Source organism: Brachycentrus maculatus, unplaced genomic scaffold, assembly GCF_059751285.1.
Source record: "Brachycentrus maculatus isolate JH-2025_06_01 unplaced genomic scaffold, ASM5975128v1 h1tg000077l, whole genome shotgun sequence".
NCBI lineage: Eukaryota > Metazoa > Arthropoda > Insecta > Trichoptera > Brachycentridae > Brachycentrus > Brachycentrus maculatus.
In genome coordinates, this window is record NW_028280831.1 from 893,666 (window position 1) to 916,139 (window position 22,474).

Sequence of the window (22,474 nt, forward strand, 5' to 3'; positions counted from 1 at the left end):
GATCGTAAATACTTCATCACCATTGGTGCAAAAATTGTTCGGTGTAGTCATCGTTCCAAACCTCAAACTTAGCAGAATTATAAGTTTATTTTTTTGGGATTAAAAATTCCAGAAAAAATAACCTTTGATAAAACAAAACAAATTTGCTAAGTTTATTAATCGTACTAATTTTGTTCCAAAATAAAAAAGGTATGTATTTTATTTTTACATACGTATAGTTTTCGAACATGCTAAGCTAAAGGACTTACCTACATAAAATTCAATAGAACCAACCTCCATTATAAATACATTGTATATGAAAAATACGGCCATATAATATAATCTATAGGGTGGCACAAAATTAATCACCCTATCGGAAGATGTTATAATTTTTGCAAATGGCGTCGTACGTCAAACATATTTGACATTTGTGAACTAGACAGCTGCAGTATATTAACAGATTGATAAAACGGGCACAATTGTGTATCAACACTTGACGGATATAATATTTCCGCCTATCAAAAAAATTGTAAAAGTCCAGTAAATTATTTTTTTCTATCCTGTAAAAACATTATTTAAAAACAAAATTTGATGATTAATTTTGCGCCGCCCTGAATCTGTTTGTATACTGCAATTGTCTAGTTCACAGATGCAAATATGATTGAATAACGACACCATTTGCAAAAATTATAACATGCGTTTTGTGCCAACCTGTATAATCATTGCCCATTTCAGAAGTGTTAACTACATAGCGTAGATAAATTAAACTGTATTTTTATTTAGTAAAAAATCGAATATCCATTATATTTTTGGCTTCTTTAACCTCCTGACAATTTGGTCAATAGTTTGGTAAATATTGTTTTTTTTTTATAATAAAAAAGAAGCATTAAGGAGATCCTATGGCGTGGGGGACAAAGTGTCGGCCTTTGTCCTTACATCCTCCTCCCCTCTCATTAATCTGCATAGAGTTTGTATTTATTAGTATTTTTTTGAAAATTCTTCTCTATGCGCAGCTGACAGAGAGTCCCTCAGGGCTTTATAACCTTTGCGGGTGGATGGTGAGTTTAGAAAAAAAAAACTGACAATACAGATCAACAACCAGTGCTTAAGTCATTAGAAATAAGTCTTTCGCCAGAGTTAAAGATATCTTTACTACCTAAAAGTATTAAGTCCTTATGGAATCGCAGGCCAAAAATAAAATCATCATTGCTATGTCCACATATTTGAAAACTACTCCCAGGGATAGGATTTCATATGAAAGTTAATATTTTAATTTCATTATTTATTGTTTTGGCAATCACTTTGTCGTAAAACATTATCAAATTATAAATAAAACGCCTGTTTATACCACTTGAGTACTATATTGTTACGACTAGTTTCTTCCATCTACGGGTTTAAATATAAGCTTATATTTAAACCCGTTGATGGAACCATATGTAGCTTCCAAATTCCGAAACTAGTCATAACAATATAATTTTTTTTTTTTTTTAAACCCTTATCCGCACCCCAATGGTGCATAGGGCACTGCGTCATATAAACGCAATGTTATCTTGATCGTTTACACATGAAGGAAAGGTGATCAGCCCTCCGCTTCAGGTACCAGTCCAGGATAATATTGAATAAATATGACAGTGAAAAAATCACTTCTATTTATTTTACCCCCCTTGGGAATCGAACCCGGGACCTCCAGAACGGTAGCCGAGCGTGCTGACCATTACACTACGGAGGCGGACAATATAATACTATATATAACAATATAATACTCTATAATAATACTCTCAATATAATACTAATAAGTGGTACTAAACAACTGTTTTATTTATAATTTTAAATTTCTATTGTAGATTTATTAAATTTAACATTCCTTCTATTCAATAAAAAAAGAAATACATATTCATATTTTTTTTGTAAAAGTCCTGTAGAAATGTTATAGTTATCTACTCCACAAAGTTTCATGGAGTAGATTAAGCGGATTACACTATAAAGTTTCATGGAGTAAATTAAGCATTACAGCACCACAGTTTTAGTTTGCGCTTTGCTGGCGGGTTCCCTGCAAGACATTGGACATTCTGATGGAATGTAACTTCAGTATGGATTCCCAGCGCAGTTTATATACATATATGTAGTAATATATTTAATTAATTTTTTTTTGTCAGTGAACATAATTATGAAAAAGGTCATAATAAAACGTAATAATGGAGGTATTTGTTACAGACGGACCAAAAATAAAAAATGTACACATTTAAAGAAAATAATTTATTAATCCAATTATTTTTATTATTAAGTTGCTATTATAATTATAATAATAAAAATATATGAGTACCTAAACTAAAGTTTGTATTATTAAGATTACAAACTATTCCATTGTAGAACGAAGTGTCTTTGCAACTGCCTCTAAAAAATAATACAACAGTTTTACAATTTTAAATCAGATCAAATCCTTCTAAACCTTTATATCAAATATATAAACATTCCTGATTGTTGTCAATTCCAAGAGGAAATTAATCGTGTAACTATATATTTAACATTAACTTTACGTCAATTAAAAAAAACTATTATGGTAATCATAACATTGGTATGGTAACTTTGTAACTGATGCAAGAGTGCCAAAATTAAAAATTAAAATTCAGAAGTAATGTACTGTGATTGTCCACCTGATACTAAAATTGTTAGTTATCAGAGCCGTATGTTATTCAAATAATTATTTTGAGTCAAGTACTTACTGTTTCATTTTCAAGGCAATGGACAACATGCTAATTGTTTAATCCAAGTAGTTTGCATACAGCACGTGCACTAATTCCAGATTTAAATATTTTTAAAAGTCCAGGGAGATTTTTGGTAAGTATAATTTTGCATCTGTGCCAACCATTTTTAATTTTAAGGGACTTGCAGAATCTTTCAAAGATTTTCTCAAATTCGCTCTATGAAAAAAGGATTTTCAATATTACAATTATAGCATAATGATAAACTCAATCACAATATGGGTCAGACATTCTGGCCCAGTAGATTTAGTAGGTAGATAGTTGTTATTCATAAACAATGAAGATATACCAGATAATAATATAAATATTATGTAGCTAGGTGTCAAAAAGTCATTTAAAACGTCCATTACATTATTTGTAACTTATTTCCACTATTACTGCCACCTGTGAATTGACTGAAAACTAAAAATATTACTTTTACAGCTGATGGCTTTTGAAGTGGTTTAGATATGAAATAAGTACCTTTCAAACCTTTAGTAAGAAATAAATCGTGTAGATGGCGTGAAGATGTATTAATTTAACTTTTTATTTATTATTAAAATGTATTCTAGAACGAGTTTTTAAGAGAGTCTGATAATAAAGATAAATTTATTATATTCCACTCAAAAACATAAAAAAAACTGTTAAAACTAGGATGAACTATACTAGCCAAGTAGAGATGGGGGCAGTTTTTAAATAAGTATATGTTTTTGTTCATTTTTTTGAATGGAATAGAAAGGTTTTGTAGATTAAAAAAAAATAATAAAAAAAACGTATCAATAAAGTATTTCTACCTGATTATTTGATTGATTTAACTGTTTCCTGTATATTTTGACCAAATCTGTGCAAGCATTAAAATTTAATTCAGGAGTTTCACTAAGATAACTATTCCTTCCCCAAACATTTTTTAGGCACCAATCAATAGATTCACATTTTATCGCATTTCTGAAAATTAAAAAACAAAACATTCATGTATATTTTGTGAAATATAATATTTATGATACCTAAAATAATTTGTCTGTCAGTATAGTATTGTGGTTAGGTCTCATGCACATTGGGTGGGGATAAGGAGAAGAAGAAGATAAAAAAGAAAATACTAAATTAAGGGATTCATACAGTTTAGAGGTAATCTGTCTTTCGCAAACTTTTAAAATTGTGGGTATGGAATCCCAAAGTGTCCTTGTCATTGCTACAGTTCTACATTTTCTCTTTAATTAATGGTAAATTCTGTTCATTTCCTTTCCATAAAGTAGTTTTGTCCGTACCCTGATTTCCCTCACTAACATTATCTGTACCCCTTGAAAAAGATTCCTCTCTAAGACCTTAGAATCTGAAGCGCAGGACTGATCACCTCACCTTCAAAGAACTAACTATTAAGTTGTTATCGTGTCAATCCAATGCGGTGGCCTATGAACTATTATTTAGTCGAAGTGAGGGTTAGAATAATAAATAAATACACAATTTTAACACTTACGATATATTTGCACACCAATAACTTGGACCCCACGTACATGGATTATTGCCAACTGGGCCTTTGCCATTTGCATCGATTATATAAATTTCTGGATAATAAAGGATAAAAATTATCTATCTACATAAATTGTCATTTTTTTGTCATTTGCCATTGTTTATTAACTCTGATTCTAAAATTACATACAATAATTTGAAGCATAAGTGTTTGTAAGTGGGCCTATTTGGTTGAAGCAATATCTTTCAATCTACCAAAAACAAGACTAATTATATTGGCCCAGGTTTGTACCCTATATTTAAACATCTGAAATTAGTGGACAGTGTAGTGCTTATAAATCTTACATAAATATTAATAGTCCAATTTTTTATTGGTTGCTAGATTTTGATTCATAGCAATAAGCTAGCCAGTGCATACATATTACTTATGTGTAAAGAAAGGCAACTAGCCGTAATTCAAATTGCGGCTGTTTGGCATAACACGGCTCAAAAAATTCTTATAACTGGCCTCTATCATAAACAATCACAGGTTTTCTATATCTCTCTTTACTGAGATATTCATTATCCAAATAGCCGCAATATTATATTAATTTTATACATGTTTTGGAAATAAGCATTATTTTAATTTAATTTTAAACTCGTTTATCTCAAAACTACTGTTTTTAACTTGCGGCTATTTGCCTTTGCACATTAGATCGGTTGTTTAATAAATTAATCAAAAATAATATTTATGATTCATACTTTACTATGTAAAATTGTATTGTATAATATTTAAAAAAAACCTTTTTTTTTAAAGCCTGTAAAAGTTTAATTCAGGAACATAATTTTTTTGACACAATATTGAGTAAGTAGACAATAGAGATGACACCTGATAAAAATAAATAAATGAAGCAATTAAAAATAAATCCACCGAAATCGATTGTAGGCAAAGGGGGTAATGGGAATGATGTCCAGTATTCTACTGGCTGTAATATACTTTTTAGTTAACCTGTACAGGTAAAGACTATGAGCACCAAAAAACAGTGACATTTTCAGCACATGGTGTCACATAAGTATTATTGTGCATTTACAAAAATCGCTCACACCATTCAACAACGTCATATATCAAAAATCGTCAATTTTTATTTATGCATATTTTCGGTATGCCCAGAAAATGTACTATATCACAGCAAAAGCGGCATATTTTTAACTTAATATTTACCCGCTACAGGGCAGACAGTGTTGTTTTTGCATTTTGAAGAAAAGGTATTGTTTAATTGTTTTTTTTTAATACTAAATATTTTTCAAATGTAGAAAAACTTTTCAGTTTTACCTAAAAAGATCTGTTGCACAGTAAAAAGTTCAATAAGTGGCTTGATATTTATTTTAAATACATTTTATTATATTCTTAAAATTTAAAAACGATCTCCTGAAAAATCTAATTTTTTGATTTTTGACGTTGTTGAAAGGAGTGAACGAAATATATACATTTTTCGTGATAAATTAAAATCAAATAGGAACTCATGAGGTTATTATTACTTATTATACTTATTATAATGGGCATAATTTAAACTTACCCCAATAGATCATGAAGGAAATGCATAGCAATTGTTTTAAAGTTACCATCATTTATTGTAATTATTATAAGTTTGAATAGTCTAATGATGGTCACATAGCTAAGTATATGATTGCTCCTCCAATTGCAATGCAATTGTTTAAATAGAGGCGATATATTTATTTGCACACGATTTGACAGATAAGGTTAAAATAAAAAATTGGCATGTACACGAAAAGTGTATTAAATTTATGTCACTAATATTTATTATACTTAAACACGCATAATGATGAAATTATTAAACAAATCACTTGTTTTTTTTTACCACTTGAGTTTACTTTATGACGACTAGTTTCGGATGCTAAGCTTCCAAATAAGATATCAAATAGTCAATGATCACGTTTTTGAAAAAAAAAATGCATTTGCTTACTTTCTCCTGTATGATTACGATGTGTATTAAATGACCTGCATTTAACCTGTCAGAGAGTGAGTTTTTATTTTATTTATAATTTTATATCATATTCTTTATAGCAACATATTATCTTGAATAAAAAAACTGCACTTGGAAACATGATTTATATAAAATGATTAATGTTTTATTTCATGGGTTTTCTTTGGCAGCGTCATTACGATGGCGTCACAAAACAAAACTTTGTTTTAAGTAAAATGTGAGTAAAACAGAAAATAATCTGAAGACTAGTTTTAAAATACAACCACAGATGTCAGTACAAGTGTCATTGTATATGTTAATATCACCGGGCTTTAGTTATAAGCGCGGCCGTAGGCCCATACTTCTTAGAGTAAAATTTTGTTTGGACGACTATGTACGGCCATATTCCCAGACAGGTGAAAAAGTTATATATTTGGAAATAAAACTGATAATATTGGTTAGTGTTATATTTTATTAAATCACACAATTTATTTATCAAAAATGTATTTTGCTTTATTTTCCAATTCTAGGGTAAATCTTCAATCTCAATCCGTTTTTGGGTCTAAGAATTAGTTCTCCCAAAAGAGTAAGATCTTCTCGTCTATCCACTGATTCTATGCGATATTTCCTCAGTATTGTCGATAGCACAACTTTTTCTTCGAGCATAGCAAATCTTTGTCCTAAAATGCGAAATAAAAATACTATTTTTTATATATGTAGTAAAATATTTCATGTTCATTGTTAATTATCATTTAGTCAAATTCAATAAAACGATGAAAATAATATGACTAAAATTGGTAAGTTTTTTTTACATGTATTTATAGTTCTTTAAGTGTCCTGTCTGGACCGGACCTTGACGATCACCATAGCGAAGGTCTAGTTATTTATTTAAACTTCATGTACATAATAGAAATAAGTACATATTATTGCTAAAAAGCAATATCTTTCAACCAACCAAAAACAGATAAGTGATATTGATTAAAACGTTTGATACCATATACTTATAGCTGTTTGCAATCAGAGGGTAGATAGTTCTTGAACATTTAAAAAAAACGTAAATTACAAATTGATGATAATAATGACGGCAAAGGAAAAATAGAGTTTAGGGAAGGAGGTAGAGAGAAAAACTAAGGGAGGAGGTTTAGACAGGGTTCTAATGATAAATAGTAATGTCTCAGATGTTTCTTAAAAGTTATTAGAAAAGGTGCATTTTTTACAAGAAGAGGTAATTCATTCCATAATCTGGCCAGAGAAGGAATTGCTTAAGAATGATGTGTTATGGTGAGGAATGGAAAGTGTTCTTTCTTGGGAAGAACGAAGTGGTAGGTCATATCCTTGGCTCTCCGGAATAGCTCCTAGACTCTTCTTATTCCTGTCTCATATGACAGTTGCCTTCTGCTGTGTCTTTCTTCTACCTTACCCTTGAGAATGAGTTTAAGAAATTTGGTATGATAAAAATAAAAGTATGGGAAAATTTATAAAGCGCTACTTTCGTACAATACTATCCCAAGGGTACTTACTCTTTGCCACGTAGGACGTGACCAAGATATGTCATTTTTCTACATTTTACTGTGGTCGGAAATCCCGAGTTGAATATCATTGCAATCCACGGATTTCAAAGTAGTCATCGTCTTAATACTTGTATCCACATTTTGAATGCCTCAAGACAATTTTGTATGGAAAATTGGTCTAAATATACAGTATTTGATCAATAAAATTCACATTTTTATTCACAACCAACTAGTTTCGGCAACAACCTGTTGCCCGCTTCAACAGGTTGTTGCCGAAACTAGTTGGTTGTTAATAAAAATGTGAGTGGATCAAAAAAACAAAGTCTATTTATTTCTCAAAATAATGAATAAAATTCAGAGTTTGAACTTAAAATTGTCATTGCAGAAGGGTTGCTTTAATTGAAAGAGGACCGAAGTATTTAAATTCAGCATATCAGTAGCTTTTAGTGTTTTTTAACAACAAGAATTTAATGTCATTATTATGTTTAATTTCAGCTCAAAATTTAAGAAACCTGTACTTAATTTTAAGGCAAATGAGTCAAGTATAGGGTAACATTTTCCTTATCATTCATCGATCACTTTGTGTAATACCACTTAAAACACTACTTCTACCGGTTTGACTACCGGTTTCAGAATAATCATTCCATCATCAGGTCAAATGTAGAGACTCTATGAACGATGATGAATGATAGGGAGAGTGTTATATTACCATACCACAAAGTTAACAGTGCTTTTAATATACAAAATATAAAATAAAATCTATTTACACAATATTCTACATGGAATATTATATTAATATGCATACTGATATGCGTATTATAAATTCTTGGGTAAAATCTTAATCAGATATAGTCTTTATTGCGCGTATTTATAACGTTACCTATACAGTTTCTTGGACCAGCACTAAATGGGATATAAGCGTAAGGATGTCGCCCTCTACAGTTGTCAGGTAAAAACCTCTCTGGGTCAAATACTTCCGGATTTGGAAAAGCTTTAGGGTCCCGGTGCAGCATGTGGGTCACTATCATAGCTGTTGTTCCAGCCGGAACCAAGTAATCTCCTGAAAAAATTAATAGGGATGAAATATTTTTTTTAGTCCCCAACTATCAATTAAGGTTGAATATCTGTCATGACAAACAACAGTTTGTGCAGAGAATTCTTCAGAAATACAAACGTATTTTTTTCTTTTTTGAAATGAAAAGAGAAATATTTGTTTTTTTTTACATATTTACTATTAGTTTATTATTAGAAATAGGTATCAAATTATCAAAATACCCTTTTTTTATCTCTGAATGTTTTTAATTGTTATTATAACATAAATGTCAAATGTTTAATTGGCTTTATTTTTATTAATGTAACTTTTTTCGTTAATGTAATGTAATGTTTATTATTGTTAATGTAACTATTGTTTATTATATACTTTTTTAAGTGTAAAGCTGTACAATTCCCGAATAAAAATAAAAATAAAAAATAAAATTGTGGTAGAGTGGGTTCGAACCGAGAAACTCTGACTCAAGATTCCGCGTCACAGGACCATAACCCGACGAATTTAGGGAAAATTATTTTAAAATATATTTTACCTATTTGTACATCTTCGTTCAGATATCTTGCAATTATTGGTACACTCGGAAACAGCCGGAGAGCCTCTTTGATGCAGCATTCTAAGTATTTCATTTCGAATAGTTCTTTCATAGACGGTTTCCTGTCGATGTTTCCATCGAATATCAAATCCAGTTCTTCTACGGCTTTCTGCTGAATATCTTGGTGGCATCCAAGAAGGTACAAGCACCAGCTCAGACCGGCCGATGTTGTATCGTGGCCCTAAAATGGTAATTAGAAAACAAGGCTTGAACAAAATTAATAAAATAACAAACTACAGATGGAAAGGACAATGGAAAATAAAACATGACTTAGCCAAAAAAACGTGAGAAAACAGATTAAGCATGTAAAATATGTGTTTATGATAAAGAAAAGACATCATATGAATAAGAAAAATGCTTGCAAACGAAATAATTTAAAAACACATAAATACACTGGATATTAAACAAGGCTATGAAAAGTATATTTAAATAATTGTAAATTGTATGGATCTAATTTATTATTTTGACCTTTCATCTTCTCATCCCCGTTTTTAGCTTATTTGTTTCTGATTCTTATTTATATTCGTTGTTGAGTATTGCAGAGAAATATACAATATAACAATGTATACTTATTATGCTTAACTTCAGAAAAAATACAAATAAATAGATTTTATTACCTTTTTAAACATTAATTTATTTCCCTCCGTTACTTGAGTGCTTGGTTGATACAAAAATATCATTAAACGCGAAAAATTATGCAATAAAAAATTACGAGTTTCAGTAATCAGTGGTATTTTGTTTCGCAATTTAATGATTTGCATTGTTATTTGCGATCTTTTTTGCACGATTTTAATAAATTTTCATGAATTTATTAAACTTATTCGCAGGCATATTACTTTTTAAAGTAAAAAAAAATTGTTATTTCTTTGAATACATACCTACATAAATATTTAAATTTGTATTATACACGTGTAATATGTACCTTAAGATTTTCAGACAAGAACAATAAGTAAGTGTAAGTGGAGATCGAACCATGGACCTCTTACTTGAACAATGGTTGGTCGTTCACCTGTTTTCTTAGCTGTTGATATAGCGTATTTTGTATTTTAAAAGTATTGTTAACTTTGTCGTATGGTAATATAACTCTCTCCTTATCATTCATCATTAATTTTAAGTGGTATTGCACAATGTGGACGATGAATGATAAAGAGAGTGTTGATATAGTGACCTAATTTTATATTTTTAATATATATATACATAATTTATATTAAATAATATTTTTATATATAATTTTTAATATCAGAAAAAAAATTATTGCAACATACTTCAAACATAAATGTATCCACTTCTTCTCTGATATCATCCGTACTCAGTAAAGCACCATCCTGTGAAGCTTCTATAAGCAAGTCTAAGAAAGCGAGCTTCTTCTTAGTGAATAGACTATCTTCATCCTGTGGTTGGTCGCATACTTCAAAGAGTTTTTCTCTCGCTATTTCTTCTTTACGCTCTCGAATGACTTTGTAAGAGAAGTCGTGTAGAATCTTCAAACACTTTTGATGTTTTTCGTAGTTTTTCGTCATTTTAAAAACCCAATCTTGCTGGAGCCAAAGCTTTGATTGTCTCTCGAGAACAATGCTTCCCATTCTGGAATTTGAAAAAATATGTAATTAATACATATTGTTATCATTAATGTATTCTTCCGATTCGAATGAGGTAATTTAAAATGACAAGAGAAAATCCATAAACTACCGTTTAAAATCCGGGCCGATGATAATTATCTAAATTATAATTTTAAATGACTAAAACTGGCACAAAATTTCGTTATGGAAGCGAAAAATATCATCAAAATCAAGAGGCAAGAACGAAATAATATTCGTTATATACGACCAATTATATTGCTTATAATAAAGTGTGTAAATGAAGTAATAATTACAACATTATATTTCAATGACACTGTAAATTAATAAAAATATTAAATGATATATGAAATATAAAGAAAATATAATAATTCAATTCACGACACTTTTAAATCAAATAAATAGATAAACATATGATATACCTAGTGTAAAATATCTAAAAATATTTACATAAATTGAATTGGCAGTCACTTTGTGGTCTATCCATTTTAAACGGAGGTTAGAGGTCAAAATAAAATGTGGAACAAAGGCAAAATAAAGGAATGGGTAAATGATCGAAAGGTAATTCTATGAAAATTGAAAAATGGTTTTTGTTCTTAATTTTCTCTCTCTTTTTTGTGTGTACCTATATTAGGTTAAAATAGATAAAAACAATAAAAATGTACGTAAAAAGAACAACACCGACAAGACACACAAGGTGACTTGGTGGGTCTCTGCAAAAAATATTTTGAATAGGTTTAAAATTGTTCTTTAAATAAATGTATGCTATTTATGTAAATAAAAAAAAAATTGGTTTTACTTGGTAAATACCTTGGTAAAAACCACTGTCATATTTTCATTTTAAAAAGTGATATTTACCAAGTAAAGCACAAGTTAAAATTATGAAAATTGATGAAACAAGTCTATCTTTTTCGTTTGTTTGTTTGTATTTTTCACATGTGGCAATTTATATCTTCGGATGCGAGTTATTCGAAAAATAAAACTGACGAATATTTTCCATACTGTCAGATTATGATCGAATGAACATCTGACTGACGTATCATGATTGCCTATCACTTGCGCCTGTATTATGTGCGAAATACATTTCAATCATAAGGTACACAGAACGTTATACACTGGGGAGACGAACGTAATAGTATCTCCGGCAAAAATAATAGTATCTCTTGTGGAAATATAACGCAAGAGCGCTCCATTTTCCGAGTGGATGGATAAATAAATTGATATAGTGTAGCCGCGCACGGGTGCGTGGGGACGATAAAGCGCCTTCTTAGGGTCCCCAAAATACTTCCACTACTTACTCATAGATGGCTTTCACGTACTCGGATTCGCTATCGCTTTGAGCGTTCACCTTTCTTCCCATCGCCGTTTCTATGAACGAAAATTCACAATTTTATTTCAACATTTCCAAAACATACATATTAAAGGTAAGTATACATATCGCTCACTCCTTTCAAGAACGTCATAAATCACAAAACTTGATTTTTCAGGAGATCGTTTTCAAAGTTTCAAAATATAATACAATGTATTAAAAATAAATATCAAGCCACTTATTGAACTTTTTAGTGTGCAACATATCTTTTTAGGTAAAACCTGAAGGTTTTTTCTCCATTTGATAAATAATTAGTATTAAAAAAATAATTAAACAATACCTTTTCTTCAAAATGCAAAAACAACACCTTCTGCCCTGTAGCGGGTAAATATTAAGTTAAAAAATATGCCTCTTTTGCTGGGATATAGTAAATTTTCTGGGCATTTCGAAAACATGCACAAATGAAAATTTACGATTTTTGTTTTATGACGTTCTTGAAAGGAGTGAGCTCATATCGTGAGTGTACTGGCAAATAACGAACTCAACTCAAAATTTTGACTTAATGATGCAGTATTATAAAGTTTTCAACGTTCTATAAACTGGAAAAATACACCAAGTAGTTTGAAATGTCATATGTATTCGGTTTTAAAAGAAAATTCATCTTTAAGTTTCATAAAAAGTATTTCATTCAGGCTAAAAAATTTAAATAACAGGGATTTAAGACTTAGCTTTTTTATTATTTTAAATTAACGTTTTTTGCCAGTATACCTACGATATGTTATATTTAAGATAGGTGTGTTTAAATGGTTTGGACATATAGAACGAATGAGTGAGGAAAGAACGGTAAAATAAACTTATGAGGTCAACGCAGTTGGAAAAAAGAGCAAAGTAAGACCAAGGAAAACTTGGCATGATCGAGTATGTTGAATACTTGAAAGCGATTGGGTGAGGAGTCAAAATAATTGGCGGGTATGTGACCATACCCCGAGATGTACTGTCGAGAAAGAGAAGAAGATGAGGTGGATGTACTTATGTATCTAAAATTAGTAGTATTACCGGAAAATTAGTTTAAAAAATATGATGAAAATTCGATATTTATGAAAATATTATACATATTTACATATAAGCTGGTTTCCTTACAACAACTAATACTATCCATATTTTATTTATTGTTTCGGCATTCACTTTGTGGTTTGAGTTTATTTTATTAAAACGACTACTTTCGGAAGCTATGCGTCCATCTTCAGGTCTAAATAAAAACTCAGTTTATATTCAGACGTGAAGATAGAAGCATAGCTTCGGAAACTAGTCGTTATAATAAAATAAACTGAAGTGGTAAAAAACAAGTGTTTTTCTTTTACAATTTAATACTATCCATTTTATGTTACAAAAACAATTCAGTTATGTTCAGACTAATTTAAATCTGAAGCCCTCCTGGGGTCCATATTTTTCAAATGCGAAAGCGACTTTCATAAATTGACTAATGACTTTATATCTGTTTCATTGGTATGTTTAATTTCAGCTCTAAATTTAAGAAAGCTGCATTTGACTTATGGCGAATGAATCAAGTATAGGGTATTTATGAATCTATCTTACCACAAATTATATCAAGCGTGCATAATGTGACATAAGGAAATATGTTGAAAGGTCCATTGCACACTTCTTTTTCCATCTTATTAACTAAGATGTAACTGTGTTCATAGAAAATGTCTATGAAGTTGTCCAATATCTTGAAATGAAACGCGGGCGTGAGAATCTGTAAAATATATGTACTGTTACTTGAAATAAAGAGAAAACGTATACAGTATTTCAATGGGTGGAACTTAAGGAAGTAGTTGTAATACCTTTCTTCTATGCCTCCATTTATATCCAGAACTTGTGAGTAATCCTGTGCCGAGCCAAGGCCTCAAGTAAATATACTCAGAGCTTTTATCCACGTGTTTAGAGCTACTTAAAATTGGCTACAATAAAAAAATAAAAAAATAATAATATCACAAATAAAAAAATTGTAAAGTCATTCCAATGATTCGAATATAACTTCACATGAAAAAATTATTGTAATTATTTTTTCTAAAGAACGAGCTACATCCCTAATATCCGGTACTAGACTTTTGATAATTTTAGTTAAATTTCAACGAAGGTCTACTAAAATGTGACGCAAAAATCTTAAAATTCAATATAAAAAACAAGTTACATCATCGGGTACCAAAAATTTAAATGGTTCAACATTTGAGTGTACGTAATTAAAAAAAAATATGTATCAGTGTCTATTTATTGACTGCTTACATAACTTCGGAAACTGACATCAGAAAAAAAAAATCCAATGTTTTTTGGTATATTCCCTTGAAATTTTTCTCTTAAATTTTAAAACTAACTTTATTAATTAATTAATATGATCTACGAATAATACTAAACATATCTATGTCATACAAGATATTAGTTTCATCGTAAGATTTTTGAGTTCTAAGTTTAGTTATATGTAAAATTAAAGTTAATGGCTTCTTCTACACATGTATGTACGTATTTCAATTGACATGCAAACATTTGGCCGTATCAATATATTTTGCGTCCAATGATTTATGAAAATAATATAAATCAAATAGAATAAATACTTACCTCCACAGTTGAGGCTTCAGAAACGAGTACGTAAGGTTTAATGCCCATCCAACCCTTATTTAAACCTTGGCGCTTGCCCCATAGAGTACGAATTCCAGTTAACCTTTCATATATTTCTAGAAGAAAATTGGAGCGATTTACTTGAAAATTTTATGTTCATAGATTTGCTACAAGTATTTTTTTAATGTGTCAATTTGATATGAAACATATTTATGTTTAAGTCTGAACATCCTAGGGCTTACAACCTGCATACGATCGTAAGGATGCTCAGAGTTCCACACACATGTTTTAAATCAAGTTAAAACACTTTAAGAAAATTGACATATCATCCGTACGGTGAATAATCCAGTGTCTGATATAATTTAAAATAATAATATTGATGTTGTTAAATATTTAAATACTTACCATCGTGTCCACATTGCAATTCAATGCAGTTTCCAATAAAAGGCATCGCCCATGGACCAGGTATCTTGCCGATCAACTTCACAAGTCTTCTTCTTTTCCAGTTATAGTAAACTAAAGATATAACAATAATCAATAAACTAAAAGTCACTAATAGTGGTAATCTTTGACAGTACTTCGACCAAACACCACCGGTTAACACATACAGATATTTTAAAATAATAGACATTTTATTCGCGAGTTTTTACTATTTTTACATAAAACAAGGGGTTGTTTTAGCTAAAATAACTTTGAATATTTGAACTTTTACACAATGTTTAATGTATACATGTAGATATGTCAATACTTCAAAAGTAAATGAGTCAATTCACCACGGTTTACGGTTTTGAAAGTAATATCGAAGCATACCCCACTTCACATATCTTGTCAATTGTTAATAGTGTAATAAAAGAGAAATTTTAGAGTGTCGTGTCATGCGTGTATTATGAAAGACGAACAATTAGTATGGCTGTAAGTTTTGTTCACTGAGATCATATTATAATTGCCAAATTCAATTAGTGGGGTTTCGTCAAAAAAATTATATGCATACGAAAAGTTTATGATATTTTAACAATAGCTTCATATATTCTATATGAAGTTCATCACTGAAAGCTGTGATTTAAAATAATATATAACACCACGTCGATCATATGCATTGATTGCCCTGTTGTCATTGTATGGAGACATTGACCAGATGATGATGATCACATACATATATAAATAAATACATATTTTTAAATATCCGAGTAAAATAAATTTATTTAGAATTTAAGTTTTACTTGGTAATACAACTTTTTCTTAAATTCTTTTGTGACTCGGTGTTGAATGCATTAAAACACGTGTCACAATAAATTTTAAGAAATAGTGGTATTTATTTTCTGAGTAAAACTCATATTTAAAATGGATGGATATTATTACAAAGTGACTATGTAATCAATTTATGAAAAAAAAATATTAGTGAAATCAGATTGCTATAAAATGGTTTGTGAATCACAGTTCTGCTAATGCATTGTTATCCTAAATGTTTATATGTTAATTTTTATCGTTAAGAGAGAATTAGTTTTATAGCATAGTTCCATTACGATCATGATCCCCCATCATTTTCAATTTACATATAGCATGTGGTTTTATGTTCTCCTTATATCTGACATCTGTTGATGGGCGTTCCTTACAAACTCAAATGATACGAATTTTATGCTAATTCACCTCAGATTGCATTCTGTCGCCACATCAAATTTATTAGCTTATTTTAATCAGAACCTTTTAACTTCAATTTTCACCCTTATTTGAATATTGATGCTAATTTTCCAATCAGATGAAGTAAGGGTTACTTTTAAAAAAGGGATTATTAGTTTTAGTTTTTTACACAAACATACACAACTGGGCTTTCGATATATGTGTGTGTGTAATTTTGGTTTGGGTATAAAAAATAGGTCTTAGGTTTAAGTAAGAGATTGTGAAGAAAATACTCGTAAATGTAATTAATTGGTGTTTAGAGTACTTAGCGTATATCGTATCGACGCATTATTATGTTAATCATTAATTGCATGAAAGTAAGGTGATCAGTACTGCGATTATTCTAACTGTCCAGAGTGTAATTATTGTAACTCTCATATTAATGTAATATTCATTAAATATGAGAGTCAAAACTGATTAAATTTATTTTAATCTCCCTGGGAGTTGAACCATGGATCTCCAGTTCGGTAGATAAACATGCTTGACACATCACAACACATGCGGATGTCTTTAAAAAAAATGTTATTTAAAAATTAAAATTAAAACATTTCCATTAATTGCATATTTTGATGACATACAAATACATAAAAAATAACAAAAAAAAACAAACATTATTTTTCAAACTTAACTTTTGTATCATATGTATAATTCTGTAAATTTTGACACAAAGAACTTAAATAAAACTTTCAAATAAATATAATAACTTTCAATCAATTACGGAAAAAAATGCTTCTCAGAATGAAAAAATATGTTTTTAGATTTGGGGTGATTTGGTAAGTACATAATAGATCTACCCTGGCTGAGCAGTAATAAAATAGGTAGCTAGATATTTGTTATCTGGTGCATCCCCTATTGTGATTGCATTCCACCCCATAACAAGAGGAATAACATTACGCTTTCCTCGAAAATATGTTTGCATTGTACAAGAATTATTAAGCGGTCTGTTTACACTAGGGATAACTATTGAATAGAATTGTTCTATTACCGGATTTGGTAGAATCCTACTTTTGGGGTGCTGGTATATAATGTTTTGCGAGGAACATCTCTCACCCCCGTTTTTCGCTGGTAAAAAAAAATCTTAATGTTTATTTATTTTTTACATTCTTCACGAAGGCTACAAAAAAACATCTAAGAAATGTTATGTTCAACTCACAAATCTTTGCTCAAATATTATAATACAGTATAATAAAATTATAAACAGTAAAATTATTGAACAAAAGAGTTGTATGGCGATTAAAATATACTTCTAGACTGAACTGACTATTGAGGAATAATAACATAATGTTATAAAATAGCGGAAAAATAATATATTGTAGTTTGTTTAATACACTTATAATTCATGTTTGATGAATGAAAGATGTTTATTATTAAGACTATTTATTAGATGTTAATTCCCTAAGTTCGTGTAAATTAAAAAATTTGCTTAGATTATTTATAAAAGAGACAGATTTAAGTTCCTTTTTCATTTAGAACATGATCGCTAGCTTTTTACTTTTTTACTTTGTCATCTTTTTTATGTTTAAGTTTTAATTAAAAAAAATAAAAAAATTAAAAATTGCTCACTGAGAGTCAAGTATTTTTATTTTTATTTTTATTGTATTTAATTTAAGTTTTTTGTATTTTGTATTAACTAATTATACTTAGAAACCTATACCCTTATACCCTGTACTATGACTATTTATTTTGTATACCCACACACAGGCCATGCCTTTGTGGGATCTTTTTTTGTATTTATTTTTATTTTTTATAAATATTTTTTGTTTTTGAATTTATGTAATGCAAAAGAATTTTAAATAAAGAAAAAAAAAAAAAAAAAAAAAAATTGGTATTACACTAAGTGAATGTGCTCGGTCCTTTATTGTTTCTAATTTATATTAACAATCTTTGTAATATCGATGTACCTGGTAAACTGTTCTCCTACGCTGATGATACCGCAATAATTGTACAAGGTAAATCCTGGGAAGAGACAGCCAGCAAAGCCAACAAATGTATAACAGTAATCAAAGAGTGGCTAGATCGGAACCTCCTTTCTCTTAATTGTGAAAAAACTTTATTCATACCTTTTTACAATTCTTACTCGTCAGCCCCTTCATCGAATCTTAACATCATGTTTCATAACAAAAATTGTAACCTCGACATATGTAATAACTGTGTAAAAATGAAATCTGAAAAGTCGACAAAATATTTGGGTCTAACAATAGATTGTCAACTCAAATGGAACCAGCACATAGAAAAAATTGTGAACAAACTTAGGTATCTGACATATATTTTTAAACGTTTGTCTAGTTATGTCCATCCTAACACCAACAAAATGGTCTATCATGCACTTGTACAGTCTTCTCTTTGTTATGGAAAAATTGGATGGGGGGGAGCATTCAATATTCATTTAAAGCCTTTAGAAACAGTCCAAAAACTTATTATTAAAATCATGCTTAAAAAAAATTCTACTTTTCCTTCCAACCAATTATTTCAGGAAGCCGAACTTTTGGAGCTACGAGAAATCTATTGCCAACAGTGTCTAAAATATGTTTATTTGCGCCAACATTTATTTCCTAAAAATAATAATAGATCTAGCCAACGAATTAATAATTTATTAGAAATCCCTTTTTGTAAATCCAGACTTGCGCAAAGACACTCATTTTTCATAGCTCCAAAACTGTTCAACTTATTCCACAAAGACTATTTGTTAGATGTTAATTCCCTAAGTTCGTGTAAATTTAAAAATTTGCTTAGATTATTTATAAAAGAGACAGATTTAAGTTCCTTTTTCATTTAGCACATGATCGCTAGCTTTTTACTTTTATACTTTGTCATCTTTTTTATGTTTATGTTTTAATTTTAAAAAAAAAATTGCTCACTGAGAGTCAAGTATTTTTTTTGTATTTAAATTAAGTTTTTTGTATTTTGTATTAACTAATTATACTTAGAAACCTATACCCTTATACCCTGTACTATGACTATTTATTTTGTATACCCACACACAGGCCATGCCTTTGTGGGATCTTTTTTTGTATTGATTTTTATTTTTTATAAATATTTTTTGTTTTTGAATTTATGTAATGCAAAAGAATTTTAAATAAAGAAAAAAAAAAAAAAAAAAAAAAAATTATGTATCCATACTAAATATTTATTATTAAATGTTTAAAGTATATATATAGAAAATGAAAACTTGTGCTATGGTAAAAAAATACCAACAAAATAATTTCAGAATTAAACAGAGTGGTCTGCGATATTTCAACAGACAAAAGAATATAAGTTTTTTTTAAAGTATTGCATATTAATTTACAAAACGTATGATTTAAAAAATATAATGACAGTTTCATCTTTTAGAATATTATTAAAAGTATCAAAATAAATAGGTACCTACTTAAAAAGGGTATTCTAATGATGTAAGGTCGCCTTTTCTGGGAATCTCGTTGCAAAATCCCTAAAAATTTCGTACAATGCGTTAAAGTGTGATTGATTGTGCATGTATATACTACAAACAATTATCGTATTAACCGTTAGTTGCACCTTATCAATGCATTAACACATTGGTTACGACGAAGTTTGCTTTAAAAAATGTAATTTGACGAGGGCGATATTAGATCCTATCGAAATAATGATGACAGAAAAGAATCAATAATATTTTGGTATTAAAGTGACACCTATTCGTTTATAGCAAAGTAAAAATGACACGTTTAAGACGTGCTTTTGTACACGATATTAAAGGTACAAAAAATGCGTACATCACCGCAACATAAGGTTTCTGAAACGCACAAACATATGCACGCAGTAAACAACGTGTTAAGGTAAGAATAAATTAATGATAGTTTCAGGAGAGATAGCTATTAGCATACCGCCCATTTTTAATAAGCTTCCAGGCGCATGTATAATGTCGTGAAAATGCTGTCGGAAGGACTTAGCGACGTAAACAGACTTACATACCTACCTTTCCTCTCACACGGGCCCGGGAAGACGTGATTAATTAGTCTTTAATGAATATGTATGAGAATTATTAGAACGGGCGGCATGTCAACCCCAATCCCCGGATTGTACTACAAGGAAGCCTTCCTCTAAATATGCTCCGCAGCCATCTTACTTTGTATCACGGCAGCTTAGCGGCAACAACACGACCGTTCCGTTTCGGAAAATTATTGCATTAATAGTAGACCCTTTCGTCGCCGGAACTTAACGATATTCCTTCATATTTCAGCGCAAATCCCGACCCGGATCTTGCTTCCAAATTATTACTAAACTTTAATGCTAGTCTACGCTCATTTACACTGTTCACTTGCATGGTAAATCGCAAATCAAAACTCTAAAACCTTTAGCAAAATGTATAGGATTCTCGTTTGAGCTATCAAATTTCATCATATCTAAATCATGTTTTTATATATAGTATATCAAAATGATACTACAATTTTAATTGTAATAAAATTCATTACGACAGATTCAGATATCAAAAAGACTACCCAAATTATTTATGAGAGTAGGTACATATTTATTCGTTATATAAGTGAACTAAGTCAGGAAAGAAAAATAAACTTTTAAAAGTATTATTATTAATTTCTAACTATTATATATTTTATTATATAACATTAAACCACGAGTGTAAGTCCCTCTCCAAGCACAAGAGCACAGTCTCTTTTATGGAGAGGCACAGCGAATCGAAATATAAAAGTTCTCCATATGTATAAATGATTCAAATGTATTATGTTATAAATAAAAATGTGAATATATTAAATGAATAAAAACAATTGCATTACATATAAATTATAAATATTGGCTTTATTTAACTATTTTTATTTTTTTATTGTAATGTTGGTATTGTTATTATAAACATCACTCACTTTGCGGGAGTCACTTTGCGGTAACATCTATCCATATTTTATTTATTTTTTCTTAGTAAATACCACGTTATCTTAAAATCTATTGTGACACATACTTCGATGCATTCCACATTATTTTCAAACACCGTCTATGAAGCTAAGTATAAATTTTGAATTTCGTCCTTTTTTAAAAAAAATTGTCTAAGCTTCACATACGGTGTTTGAAAATGATGCGGAATGCGTCGAAAAACGTGTCACAAAAGATTTTTCAAAATAGTGGTATTTACCAAGAAAAAATTAAGTAAATAAAAAAACAAATAAATTATATTTGATCAACTTTATAAAATAAAACAACTTTGTTAACCACTTTTTATTGGTACACTTTTTCCAACCGGTTTCGACAAGAACCTTGTCATCATCAGGGTTTATGTACTAATTCTAAAACATTGAAATACTCATAGTAAGGTTATAGTTAATTACCCTTACGATGCCAAAAACTTCCACGCACTCCGTACACCACATGAAAATGTGATTTAAAAAAACGGCAAAACTCCTAAATGTTGCTTTTATCGAGCATTGTATTTTTATCTTTTAAATCTTTAAATTATAAAGATAACCTCAAAAGTTATTTGGGAAAATACAAATATTATTATTACATGACGGTATTTCCATGTTAATTATATCACAGCGTAGCAGATATACCTAATGCGTAGGATCGTATTTTCAACCCCGAGCGGAGAGCTGTTTCCATCCATGGAAAATTACCATTACAATACCATTGTGATACATTCTATTATGGTGGGCGGTTGCCGGTTACAGAACACACAAACTATGGGGACATACTATTTATTTCCCGGCCTTCCCTTAATAGAGTAATGTAGGTAAATATTGCGGTCGAAATTAGTTCCCAACAAATTAAAGACTAACTAACTAACCATCACGCCGCTTCCCCGCAGGGGTAGGCAGAGAGAATAGAACCCCACACCACTCTGTCTTCTCCTCATACATACCCGCCGATTGTTACGACTCCTAACATGACCAATTTCAAGTATTTGGCATACCTGATCGTGCCATGTTTTTCTCGGTCTTTCTCTGCTCTTTTTTCCACTTACATTCCCCTCATAAATTTGTTTTACCGTTCTTTCCTCACTCATTCGTTCTACATGTCCAAACCATCTCAAC

General features: G+C 29.9%; 1 protein-coding gene and 1 long non-coding RNA gene across 2 annotated transcripts; both read right to left on the reverse strand.

Moving 5' to 3' along the window:
* Window positions 1-2,238: 2,238 nt before the first annotated feature.
* Window positions 2,239-6,329, reverse strand: LOC148311086 (uncharacterized). The gene is made up of 5 exons (XR_015837314.1): window positions 5,744-6,329; window positions 4,195-4,282; window positions 3,515-3,665; window positions 2,703-2,900; window positions 2,239-2,373 (listed from the first exon to the last, which is right to left on the reverse strand). It is a non-coding gene; the product is annotated as an uncharacterized LOC148311086 (long non-coding RNA).
* Window positions 6,330-6,610: 281 nt separating this feature from the next.
* Window positions 6,611-14,867, reverse strand: Cyp4c3 (Cytochrome P450 4c3). Its single transcript, XM_088257286.1, has 8 exons — window positions 14,805-14,867; window positions 14,033-14,149; window positions 13,785-13,944; window positions 12,178-12,247; window positions 10,568-10,886; window positions 9,243-9,483; window positions 8,543-8,722; window positions 6,611-6,831 (listed from the first exon to the last, which is right to left on the reverse strand). Exons 1-8 carry the CDS (start codon window positions 14,850-14,852, stop codon window positions 6,665-6,667), a joined length of 1,302 nt encoding a protein of 433 aa, XP_088113412.1. The 5' UTR covers window positions 14,853-14,867; the 3' UTR covers window positions 6,611-6,664.
* Window positions 14,868-22,474: the final 7,607 nt, after the last annotated feature.

What these genes read in the sequence shown, in the direction of transcription:
- Cyp4c3 (XM_088257286.1), bottom strand. Translation starts at nt 14,852, where the DNA reads ATGGGCATTAAACCTTACGTACTCGTTTCTGAAGCCTCAACTGTGGAG. An exon ending in AATGGAGGCATAGAAGAAAG is followed by an intron (nt 13,945 to 14,032) that starts GTATTACAACTA and finishes TATATTTTACAG; the next exon opens with ATTCTCACGCCCGCGTTTCA. An exon ending in CACGCTTGATATAATTTGTG is followed by an intron (nt 12,248 to 13,784) that starts GTAAGATAGATT and finishes TTTCGTTCATAG; the next exon opens with AAACGGCGATGGGAAGAAAG.